We start from the raw sequence: 12,341 nt of genomic DNA, 5'->3' as shown, positions 1-12,341 counted from the left end.
TAGAGTATAGGTCTGGACGATACAGTTTCCCTGCACCGGATATGTTAAGAATTGTACGCGAACATTTATACACATCAAGGAAACCTTTACTTTTACAAGTATAAATTCACAATTTGTCACTATTTTGATACCACCGGGTGTAGTCCTACATTTGGCATCCGCTTGGTGCAGGTGTTTAACAAAATTGTATATGTACCGTAGTAAAGGGTGATAAAAACGCTAAGCACTATACTTACCATATGTATATGTCACGAATGAAAGGTCTGACATGGTTTTGTTTTTCTCCCTTACCTGAGCAATATATTCATGAACTCAGCTTCCGGAAGGGATAAGTATAGTAAAAACTTAAGTTGATCTCAGCTGAGATTAATATACTCTGATAAGGTAACTTATTGTAAGCCTACATTACCGGCTACAGGTTAGAGATTTGAAACCATCAAAAACTCCTATCGCCCAATCATGTTACAATTAGCCTAAGTGAACTGTATGGATGCAGTTATAGTTGTATAGTGTGTATACTTCAGACTCAATGCAGAGAGTTCAATGTCCATCGTTCAGCCACACATTACCGTGTGGTGAACTATCTGCACTTAGATATGCATGGATACAAAGTAGTGTATTTATCGGTGGGGTGACAGTGTTTATATCTGAGAACGGAAAGCACCGAAAGTTACATTTAAGATATTTTAATGGTTAAGGATTGAGATTTTGATAACCTCAGCTATTTTGTACACGCATTTAATTATTAATTTATTTGTGTTTATTTTTTTTAAATTAATATATAACGCCGTGTTCATATAACGGTGGTCGTGGTTTTGGCTCATGGAGTGCCCGGAGTAAACCATGCACCGATCTGCGCCAGGCTCCAAGAAACCTCTTTGCCAGAGTTGGATTCGAACACGCGACTTAATTGTTCAGTTGGCCTTAGTCAGATTAACTTATACTAAGGCCGCCTAGCGGTTAGAGATTCCAAATGGATCAGATGGAGCTTCCTTTTCGGTAGGCCATAGTACCGGGCATTTCATACTGTCCATTCAGACTAATCCATCGAACCATGGTCCACCGAATCGAATCCATGCATGTAGATAGGTGTACTTCGTGGGTACGTGTACATACCTGTAGGTAGGTGTACTTAGTGGGTACGTGTACATGTCTACAGGCAGGTGTGCTTTGTGGATACGTTACATGTCTCCAGGTAGGTGTATTTCGTGGGTACGTGGGCATGTCTGCAGGTAGGTGTATTTCGTGGGTACGTATACATGCCGGTAGGTAGGTGTACTTTGTGGGTACGTGTACATGTCTGCAGGTAGGTGTGCTTTGTGGGTACGTGTACATGTCTGCCGGTAGGTGTATTTCGTGGGTAGGCCTACGTGGGCATGTATGTATGTGTACTTCGTGGGTGTAGCTGCATATAGTTTGCGTTACGGTACAGTAGGCCTATGAATATGTGACGGGAGCGTACAAGTTTTATTTGATTAGTCAGTACATGTAATTATTTTCAGCAGTTCAGTTGAACTAACAGTTCAACCTTAACTATGGCGGTAGGCTATGTCATGGCTATCAACGATCAGGATCAAACGGAGCAAACGTAAAATTAAAGTCTACTAGAAGACCCCGATCGCTGACACATTCATTCAAGCAATACCGGCCTCGCTCCAGGCAGGTGTTTGAACACGCCTGCATTGGCCGGCTTTATGTGAGCCTGAAGTTTGGTAAGAGTCTGGCGTAAAAGGGTGCCGGATTTTCTCCTGACGTAGTTCTATAGGTAAATGTCGGTAATTCCAACCGTACTCTCCGATTTCCTCCATCCATAAACTAACTGGTACAGTATAATTGTTATAGCCTTGAGCATACAGTCGTAACACTCCAAACAAAATACAGGTTTAACCAGATTTGATGCAAATTGTGAGATTAGGCCTAAGCCTAAAAGTAAAATACCTGCCAACTACTAATGTGAATTACTAAAATACAGGTAGGCCTAGGGCGCCATGGTACTGATGTGGCCTACCATATATATAGACATATATATACATTCATATGTACATGTTATATAAGGCATAAGAAAAAATATCAGTGTATTAAAAAAAAACCCTCTACAATGTATTCTCTTATTTCTAGCTGTGTAAAATAAGCTATAAAGTTTTGCATATTTTCATATACAACTAAGGTATTCTTTTGGCTAGGCCGATATGGAAGTATTCATTTCCTTACATACACACATGCAAGTCTCTACATATGTATATGTGCTTCAGTAAATACCAATGATAAATATACCGACATTAATCAGATCTTTGTACATAAATATATATCTCCCTGCACATGTCAACGCAAGCTGTATCTAGGAGGCTTAAAGATGACCTTTACATCGATACACCTACATGCACAAGTCGATCAATACCTGCATTCAAGCCATGCATAGGCTATACCATCACTTAATGTGGGCCTGTTCAAGTAGGCCTACAGGTTAGGCCTGTAACTTTTATGTTGTGAATGCAAAGGGGGTAGATGTATTGACTGATCTATTCATCAATTCCATGGTTCGTTCTTCATTCCTTCTCTCCCACACCACCACCACGCCTTCACGTCGGCATCAAAACATAGAGCACTCTGCTTTAATCACTTCAAAAATGATGGATGTAGTGGCGTCCCCTTTCTTGTAGGCACATCTCCACTTTAAGGAGGTACGAATGCATCCTTAGCCATAACGTGTTTGTAAACACATTCATAATGGAACATGGTGCAAAACTTTTGATATTTACATTATCTGGATCATGTCAGCTTACATATGCTGGGAAAACCCATGGCTTTATACGTTCTCTCTAGCATAAATCGGCTTGCACACATCACACAGGGGTGCCGTGGTAACAAGTAGATTGGGGAACACATGCAACAACAACAACATCACTTAACAGCGGAATATGACAGTTTCCATCCAGGTTTCTGTCGCTGAATTTTAGATCACAAAACTAAATGGGCTAAAGGCTAATATATGACTGCAGCCTACATGTAAAAGAGATCTAGGAATGTATTGTAAAAAATTACAATGACTGGTTTGATGTGATTTGCTAGTCTTGCAAATTTGTCAGTGAATTTCACTGTATTGAAGCTGCTAGTAATTTCCAGCTATTATGGTTGCATTTTTTTGACTTAATTCTACTTAAGCCATGGTGCTAGGAGACTTGCCCACTGGCACTTTCTAAGTACATAAATGAACAGTTAGAATAAAACTCTAGCTGAAGTTGAATGAATGGCCATATTTGACCCGGTAACGTGTGAAATCTTGTCTTTCACTGATTAGTTCAAAATGTTACACAAGCAGGATAACTCTGAAAAAACAAAGGCTCGTTTTGACGCAATAATGCATCATTGGGAGAACTGAAGTGATGAAACTTTGAGTCAAAATCTGCCTTTCGTTTTTCGGGGTTACACTACCCCTACAGGTATAATATATGTGACTTTTGCCAAGAATGACAGTGTCATCTCTGCTTTTACTTCTTATGCTCTAAGTTTCATTATAAAATTATCTTTATATAATCCTAATTAGCGTTTGCTGGCTGTTAGTACCTAGAATTAGTACTACATATTCACACTATTTGTTAACATATGTCACTTCTGTGGTGTTACTGTTCAATTTTAGACATCCGTATTATCTTTGCCTCTTGGTTTGTTTCATTTTGCAGGTAATGGTTTGGTGTGAAGGAGGTTGATCTAGTGAGATATGCTGCGCATATGTGAGAGGAGACTATTACTATGTTATCTGACGTGTATGTTTATCATTGTATTTTGGATGCTATCTAGCTGTGGTAAGTAATAGATTATCTTAAATCCTACAAGTGCGCTTTCTGTCAAGCCTTAGAGCTGGGAGGTCCTCGCTAGTTTATTTGACTTAAGCAGTTCACTGGTTGCTTCCAGGTTACGGTTGAACAATCAGGTTTCATTCGCAAATCCAGATACCACTGGTTCAGCAATACCTATATGTCAGATGGTACGTACCTGTAGCTGACAAAGAATGTAAATTTTGTTAGAGCACTACTTGGTTCTACCTGAATGCTAACCTATATATTTTCTAAAACAGAATGCATTCGAGCATCATTTGTCATCATTTCACACAAACCATTGTTTTGATTCTTAAAGGTAAGCAACAGAAATTGGTGCAAAATACTTACAGCCACACTTAATGTGTTTTAAGATCAAAAAAATATTTGGGATATTGATTTAGGAGCTTTGCCCCAAAATATTTAGGTCTGTCTCCTTAACATGCCAATTTCTCAGTAGCGCTTACTTCCTTAAAAATGATATTTGAATAATTTGTTTTATTTATTTGAGTAGTGTTTTAGATTGAAAGGCCTAGCCAGGCGAGACTTTTTTCATTCATATGATAGGAGCCAGGTTTATGAGTAACGGAAGCTGGACGATCTGACGTGGAAATATACCTATAAAGAATATTTGTGTTATAATAATCTTACAATAGGGCTTACCAGGACTGAGGACTAGCCACAACACAATCAGGAAGAGACAGATCATGTAACACAGCTGAAGAAATCTCTCACAATGTGGAAGAAACATGACTGTTCATTCAAATCATCAAAGATCAGGACAATCTGTAAATATGATAAAAAACATAAAACTGATACTGAATATCCTGTACATTCCCTGATATCTGTATCACTCAAATCCATATTTCTGATTCATGTTTATGGTACACTCAAAAATATTTCCAAGACTTGTCAAATAACCTGTGTTGAAGATAATACTCAATCGCTATATCTATAAGACATTAATGTAATGAAACTATTTTCTTCTCTTTATTCTTAGATATTAATGGCCCTGGTCAAAGTGGTAAAGCAGAGGAATGGTCAAGGCTAAAGAGTATGGCAGCAGAGTTAAAACAGCAAGAGCTTGAATTGTCACAGATGAAATCAGACTTAGAAAATGAGAAGAACGCTCTTCAACAAGCAGTGGTTAAGTTGAGACAGAAGTATGGAGTGGATGCTGTCAGTGATTTCAGTCTGAACAAGAATTTGCCAACAATATATGCCATAACACCTACATATGCCAGATGTGAGCAGAAAGCTGAACTCACAAGATTGAGTCAAACATTCCTCCACATTCCAAACTTTCACTGGATAGTCATTGAGGATTCTGAGACAAAGACAAAACTGGTGACAAATTTCTTGAAAAAGTCTGGTCTCAGTTTTACACACTTGAACATTCTTACACCACCTGATTATAAAATGACGGAGAATGATCCAAACTGGCTGAAACCACGAGGAGTTTTACAGAGAAATTTGGGTCTCAGTTGGATACGGGAAAATCTTGGGAGACAAGATGTGAAAGGGGTGGTATACTTCGCTGATGATGATAACACATACGACCTTCAGATATTTGAAGAGGTAATAAAAATGAGGGAACCTCGATTGCGGTAAATGTCAGTAGAAAATCACTGAAATGTGTTTGAATCACTTTCAAGGAAAATCTACAACCATACATAATTTAGGTTTTTTACCAGTTGTTTTAATAATAAATTGATATTAGAAGATGATGTTTGATGATGACACTTACATCCCGACCCAGGGGCTACTGGGTTTATTGACTGATAAATCTGAATGTTATCATCATTTGAAGTGAAAAGTTCTTGAGTGTAGCATTAATAATAATAGTAATGAAATACGCTATCTTCAAAGATTTTGGTATTGTATCTTTGTTTATTTGAAGGTGTTGTACAAGCTTAAAAAAGCTATAAACTTGAGAGGCAAAAATGAAGATAATCATAGTTTCAGTTTCTGAGTGTTTAAATGCATCTGCATATTATTTGATTGTAGATGAGATACACAAAGAAGGTGTCTGTATGGCCAGTTGGCTTGGTGGGAAAGCTGCGCTACGAAAGGCCCATTGTACAGGATGGAAAGGTTAGATTAGTCACTGTATGTATGCTGAAAATCTGTGATCAATTTACTTCCATGGTACCAAGACACAATAACCTACATGTACTCACACCACTGACGCTGTACATGTATTGCTTAATGTGATCATTTATTTAACATCTAATGTGTTTCACGTAAGGTTTGGTGTGCAAAAATGCACTTTCAAAAGCACATGAAGGGCTTTAGTTTTCTGGCTAATAGTTATGTTAGTCTGAAATTATTCAGACGTCACAAAAAATTTTAAGTGGCACTTTAAGGTGAATGAGTAAATCAGAATCAAACAAAATGTTTGTCCTGAACAATGATAAACTCTAGATGAAACACACAACTCTGTTTATACACAGTGATAGTGCTTCTGATTTTCTCTCTTTATTAATTAATCTGGGTATCAAGTCCTAATTCCCAGATGTAATTGTACTGAAAGTGTTGTAAAGGGATATTATAAACAACTTGACAAATTTAAGCACAGCCTGGCTATGAAGAACAGGATGAAAATAAGGAAATGTTCTATCACTATAAAAGTTACAGCCAAAGTAACATACCACTACATGTACATGTAGGCCTACAACTGTAACACCATGTTGCCACTACTTGTACATGTAGGCCTACAACTGTAACACCATGTTGCCACTACATGTACATGTAGGCCTACAACTGTAACACCATGTTGCCACTGCGTGTACATGTAGGCCTACAACTGTAACACCATGTTGCCACTACATGTACATGTAGGCCTACAACTGTAACACCATGTTGCCACTACATGTACATGTAGGCCTACAACTGTAACACCATGTTGCCACTACATGTACATGTAGGCCTACAGCTGTAACACCATGTTGCCACTGCATGTACATGTAGGCCTACAACTGTAACACCATGTTGCCACTACATGTACATGTAGGCCTACAACTGTAACACCATGTTGCCACTGCGTGTACATGTAGGCCTACAACTGTAACACCATGTTTCCACAGCGTGTACATGTACATGTACATGTAGGCCTACAACTGTAACACCATGTTGCCACTACATGTACATGTAGGCCTACAACTGTAACACCATGTTGCCACTACATGTACATTTAGGCCTACTACTGTAACACCATGTTACCACTAAATGTATCATGTTGGTGTGTATAACTTGTCAGAAGTTTAATGAGTTAAACTGATAATTTTTTATAAAGTCAAATGGGATGTCACAGTTGGTGATCATTTGATGCTTTCTAACTTAAGTCATTTATGAAATGAATAAAACTATTATCATATTTTCCTTGTCACAGGTAGTGGAATGGTTTACATACTTCAAACCACAACGTCCATTTGCTATGGACATGGCTGGATTTGCTGTGAACCTACAAACCATTTTAGATAATCCAAAAGCTGAGTTTAGTCTGCGGGTGAAGAGAGGCTATCAGGAATCAGAACTGCTGCGCCATATTGTCACCATGGAAGAGTTAGAGCCCTTGGCTGATCAGTGTACAAAGGTGAGCACAGTGGATGAGCCAGTCTGTGTTGCTAATTACCTAGCCTCGCAAAAAAAACATATAAATTAAATATATAAGGTTATATTAAAGTGAACATAAAGTCTGCCACTATATATACATAGAAAAAAGGATATAGGACACAGTTATCACAGAAAAATGTGTAAAAAGTTCTATGGTTTTGAAAGCCGAGAAGATGAAGTTGAGCGTTGAGGATAGGGCACTGGCTGTCACGTCAACATTAACTTTAGATTGTCAGTGTTGATTCTTATAGGGATAGACAGATATCAATGATAATCATTGACAGATAATCAATAAATCAGATATTACGGTTAAACTGATGCATTTTCAACACATTTATTAGAAGGGAATTGAGAAAGGCTGCCCGTGTCATAATGCGGACAAGTTGGGCAGGAGGCAGCAGTAACTTGTCAGGATGAGCCTGCAAGAAAACCTCCTCATGTGAGGAAGTCATTTGAATGAAGAAAAATATTGTGACGTTGCATTATTTTTCCATTAATAGCAAAGTCAGATTTATTACGAAAACATATTTACAAAATCTGTATGAAAGAGTGTTACAAATCAGAAGGTCCTGCTATCTTGGGTAAATTCCCTGGTGTTGAGACAGCCAGCTATAGGCCTAATGCTTATATCCTTGCTGGTTGGAGATGAGGATGAGAAGGACAGCTAAAAGACGGCGGTTGTGCCAACGAAGGTCATCCTGAGTGAGTGCCAAGCTAAAAGAAATGTCAAACTTTTGAAAACAGAACAGAACATACTCTTTGGTTGCTTAAAAGGCGTTTTTGATTTTATTTTCTCATTGTTTTGATTTGATTTGAATAGATTGGTGTTTTACGCCGTACTCAAGAATATTTCACTTATAAGACCGCGGCCAGCATTATGGTGGGTGGAAACCGGGCAGAGCCAGGGGGAAACCCATGACCATCTAAAGGTTGCTGACAGACCTTCCCACGTACGACCGGAGAGGAAGCCAGCATGAGCTGGACTTGAACTCACAGCGAGCGCATTGGTGAGAGACTCCTGGGTCATTGCGCTGCGCTAGCACGCTAACCAACTGAGCCACGGAGGCCTCTGTATTTTCTCATTGTCACATTGTTGAATAATGATGATAAGGGAGAGCCCCTAGGTTTTGTGACATCACTCTAGTTAACGAAAACATGGCAAAATGGCGTCACCAAATTAGTGGCTTGGCGCTGACGATCATTTGCTGCATATTTTCTTGCTAAGGGGTGTAGAATTTTTTGAAATATGTTTAGAACATTTCTGGAATGCTATTTTATTAATTCAGATTTAGTGGCTGACTTTATGTTTACTTTAATTGAATTTATTCATTTATTTGATTGGTGTTTTATGCTGTTATCATGAATATTACACTTACATTATATATCATATTACTATTCATTGAATGAAAATGTTAATAATTTGAATAATTTGAAAAAAGTGAATTTTGTTTTTTATTTGATTGAAAAAAACTGAGTAGACTCATCTCATTTATGACATGTTCGTAACCAAAGTTGCCTTACCTGTCATATGGTTCTTATGTACACTGTAAAACTAAGTGTATAAACTGTATGGGGCCTCTATGGCCTGGTGTTTAGCGCACTTACACAGCACAATGACCCAGAAGTGTCTCATCAATGTGATGGCTGGTGTTCAATTTCAGCTTGTGGTGGCTTCCTCTCCATTTTTATATGGGAAGGCCTGGTAACTACCAGCAGATTGTTGCGGGTTTCCCTAGGCTCTGCGTGGTGTCCTCCATAATGTTGACCACTGTCGTGTGTAAGTGAAATATTGTTAAGTACGCCGTAAATCTCTAACCAAATAGATAAATTAATAAAATTAATGGCAGATATAGGCAGATGAACCACATTGTGTATGAATAGGTCCACCATGACACATGTTTAGTGTTGTTTTTGCTTTTCTCTTCCACAGATTCTTGTGTGGCATACGAGGACAGAAAAATCTAAACTATCTAATGAAGCCAAGTTAAAACGGTCAGGAAGGGAGTCGGATCCTAATATTGAAGTATAGCGCAATTTTATAGGGAAATGAAGGGTTACCCTGCATGGGATAGTGCTGTACTAGATCTGTAAATGTATGTGTGAAAGGCATGGTAATTTAGGAACTTCAGCCTGGATGACTCCAGGTTGAGATACAGGCTCAGTTCCAACCTTGGGCAGAGAAATGTGGATTGTGCCACTCTCATAGTTCATAGTGGATTTGTGAAAATTAACTGTCGTCAGAATTCCAGTGGATGTCATCAGATGGAGGCAGTTTTAAAGGTTTAACACTGCTGTAGTGGTGTTTGTTGTGTAACTTGATACTGCTGTACCTTGTTTCACACAAAGTCAAATCCTGAAAATCATTGTGCGGCATTCATAGCACTTGACGAGGAAAGAAACAAGGATTCAGCAGAATCGAGTTTACATACACAGCAAGCATGAAGACGAAGTCTAAAGTCTGTTCTACCCCCAAAATTAAGAAAAAGTGTAAAAAATGGCATATTTTGTGCTACTGTTCTCTCCACCCTTCCGCAGAGGTCATGAGTTTTAGGCCAATTAAGGTCCAGCAAAGTTGTTGACCTAAAGCTGCATATGAATGGAATGGTGTTTGATTGTTGCATGCCACATGTGTAAGAATGTATTAAGCTTTGTAATAACAAAAGTGATATCTGTAAATGATGTGAAGTACATGTAGTACTTTTTTGACTACATATGAATCTGTAAACAAGTTCAAATCTATCTATTTGCACTAATGGGGTTAGCACACCAGCGTGGCGCAGTGAACCATCAGCCTCTCCTCAGTGCGGTTGCTGTGAGTTCTAGTCAAACTCATGCTGGCTTCCTCTCTGGCGGTGTGTGGGAAGGTCTGGCGGCAACCTGTGGATGGTTGTGGGTTTCCCCCAGGCTCTGCCTGGTTTCCTCCCGCCATGTTGCTGGCAGGTGTGAAATATTTTTGAGTACAGCGTAAAACACGAATCAAATAAATAAATAAATTTGTGCTCAGTAATGAACAGCAGGACGGAGTATTATTCGGGGAGGTAAACATACCAGCCTCTATGTTGCGTGACACACCTGATGTTGTTTGAAAGCTCCTCTCTATTTAATATGTATATTTGCTCACGGCCCCAAACTTACAAATAAATAAAAATTTAATAAATTTAAATTCTTGTAGCAGACAAACAGTGTGTGGAAAAAAAAAAGAGAGTTCATTTATTTGAATTAGCTAGACTTGAGATGTGAAATTTCTGTAAGACTTGGTCTTACAGTCTAAGCCTTGGTGAGCATATTTCATCTTCAGTGTGAAGGATAATGTTAAAGAACAACATTTTTAAAAATATGGTGCTATGGAACCTTATTTTAATGTGCAATATGTGAATATTTCAGTTCCGTACTTGTTTCTCATCTTTTTACATATATATTTCTTCCAACGTATTTCACACCTGTATTTTCCTATCGACCATGCACATACGTAATGCGTGACGGTTTCAGACCTAAATTATTCACTTGCCAGTGCATGCAGTCTGATACTTGTGTAATTTGTATTGTTATATATGCCATATGTGATTATGTTGTTTCTCATTGGTCAGATTTGCATTTGAATGTAACTACAGCAATGTAGAAGCCGCCACAGCATAGTCGCAGAAAAGCAATATACTCAGGTATAATAAACAAAAGGAAAATATTCGTTTGGATTTTTTTTTAATTTGAGTTTATCAAAATTATTGAGTGGATGCTGACATCCTGCTATCAACTAATAAGCATAAGTGATTGACAAAATGCTAATTGTATCGTGCTCACTTTCTAAAGGGAATGGAAGACTTTTCAATATCCTGGACAACATAGTATCTTTATATTTTTATTCAAATTATCAGGTTTTAGACCTTGTCATATTATCTTAGCCAGTATTATTCAGTTTTGTTGGCCAGAGTAAGGTTTTATGTTTGGGTCAGATGTTCCAACAGTTTTCACATCATCTTTAGGAAACTTGGTGGGAATGATCAATTGTGTTCGGGGATTTACTCATTTTGAATAATTAGGAATATTTCAGTTTAGCTCCCCGTTACGAAGTAAGCTATTTTGTTTGGGTCAGCTGTTGTCAATGATATGTTCATGAAACTTCTTGGGCTTGATAAACATGCTTTGAAGATTTTGACACTATACTGGTACTTGATTTTTCTGTTTTGGTAAAAGCGACCATGTATTGGACTTGCTGTGTTCACATCAACCTCACAGGTGTATATGTAGCCTCAGAATAAGGTTTTATGCTTGGCTCAGCTGTTATCAGTTTTCAACATACCACGAAGACACGACCTGTTCAGTATGAATTTAAAGAGTCATTTCATCCAAGATTCATCTGTTGATGAATGGAAGAAGAAAGGTATCCTGACCAGCACCCTCCATTCATTCATATACCATGCATGAATTTTCTCAGATCTAAATAAACTTTATCCTACTGATACTGAGTGCTTACAGAAACAAAATTTTCGGCCATTTCCGTGCAAAAATTCCTTGAGTGACGTCATTTTTCTGGAGTAATGTCGGGGCCTTCGTGGCTCAGTCGGTTAGCACGCTAGCGCAGCGTAATGACCCAGGGGCCTCTCACCAATGCGGTCGCTGTGAGTTCTAGTCCAGCTCATGCTGGCTTCCTCTCCGGCCGTACGTGGGAAGGTTTGTCAGCAACCTGTGGATGGTCGTGGGTTTCCCCCGGGCTGTGCCCGGTTTCCACCTACCATAATGCTGGCTATAATCGTATAAGTGAAATATTCTTGAGTACGGCGTAAAACACCAATCAAATAAATAAATAAATAAATAATAAATGGAGTAACGTCATTTTTCCTAGAGTGATGTAATCTGCAGCCTCTTCAATCACACAAAAGCTCATTCACGGATGACATGGTCTTCCAAGCAGGA

At 38.5% G+C, this 12,341-nt stretch overlaps 1 protein-coding gene across 3 annotated transcripts; it reads left to right on the top strand.

Annotated features, from left to right (window-relative positions):
* The first annotated feature begins 2,711 nt into the window (after positions 1-2,711).
* Positions 2,712-11,101, top strand: LOC135466529 (galactosylgalactosylxylosylprotein 3-beta-glucuronosyltransferase 3-like). Of its 3 annotated transcripts, none has more exons than XM_064744064.1 (7): positions 2,712-2,936; positions 3,681-3,803; positions 4,472-4,603; positions 4,816-5,393; positions 5,823-5,909; positions 7,207-7,410; positions 9,361-11,101. In XM_064744064.1, the coding sequence occupies exons 3-7, from the start codon at positions 4,552-4,554 to the stop codon at positions 9,457-9,459; spliced, it is 1,020 nt and encodes a 339-aa protein (XP_064600134.1). In that variant the 5' UTR covers positions 2,712-2,936; positions 3,681-3,803; positions 4,472-4,551; the 3' UTR covers positions 9,460-11,101. The 3 variants fall into 3 exon arrangements, with proteins under 3 accessions (XP_064600134.1, XP_064600135.1, XP_064600131.1); XM_064744065.1 differs by having other exon boundaries at positions 4,330-4,603; XM_064744061.1 differs by lacking the exon at positions 4,472-4,603.
* Positions 11,102-12,341: the final 1,240 nt, after the last annotated feature.

This window comes from Liolophura sinensis, chromosome 6 (genome assembly GCF_032854445.1).
Source record: "Liolophura sinensis isolate JHLJ2023 chromosome 6, CUHK_Ljap_v2, whole genome shotgun sequence".
NCBI lineage: Eukaryota > Metazoa > Mollusca > Polyplacophora > Chitonida > Chitonidae > Liolophura > Liolophura sinensis.
This window is presented reverse-complemented; position numbering and strand designations above follow the sequence as displayed.

Excerpts from the sequence above, each read along its gene's own strand:
- LOC135466529 (XM_064744061.1), top strand. The coding sequence starts at position 3,719 with ATGCTGCGCATATGTGAGAGGAGACTATTACTATGTTATCTGACGTGT. Across the intron at positions 5,394-5,822 it reads ACCTTCAGATATTTGAAGAG|ATGAGATACACAAAGAAGGT; the intron begins GTAATAAAAATG and ends ATTTGATTGTAG. Across the intron at positions 5,910-7,206 it reads CCATTGTACAGGATGGAAAG|GTAGTGGAATGGTTTACATA; the intron begins GTTAGATTAGTC and ends TCCTTGTCACAG.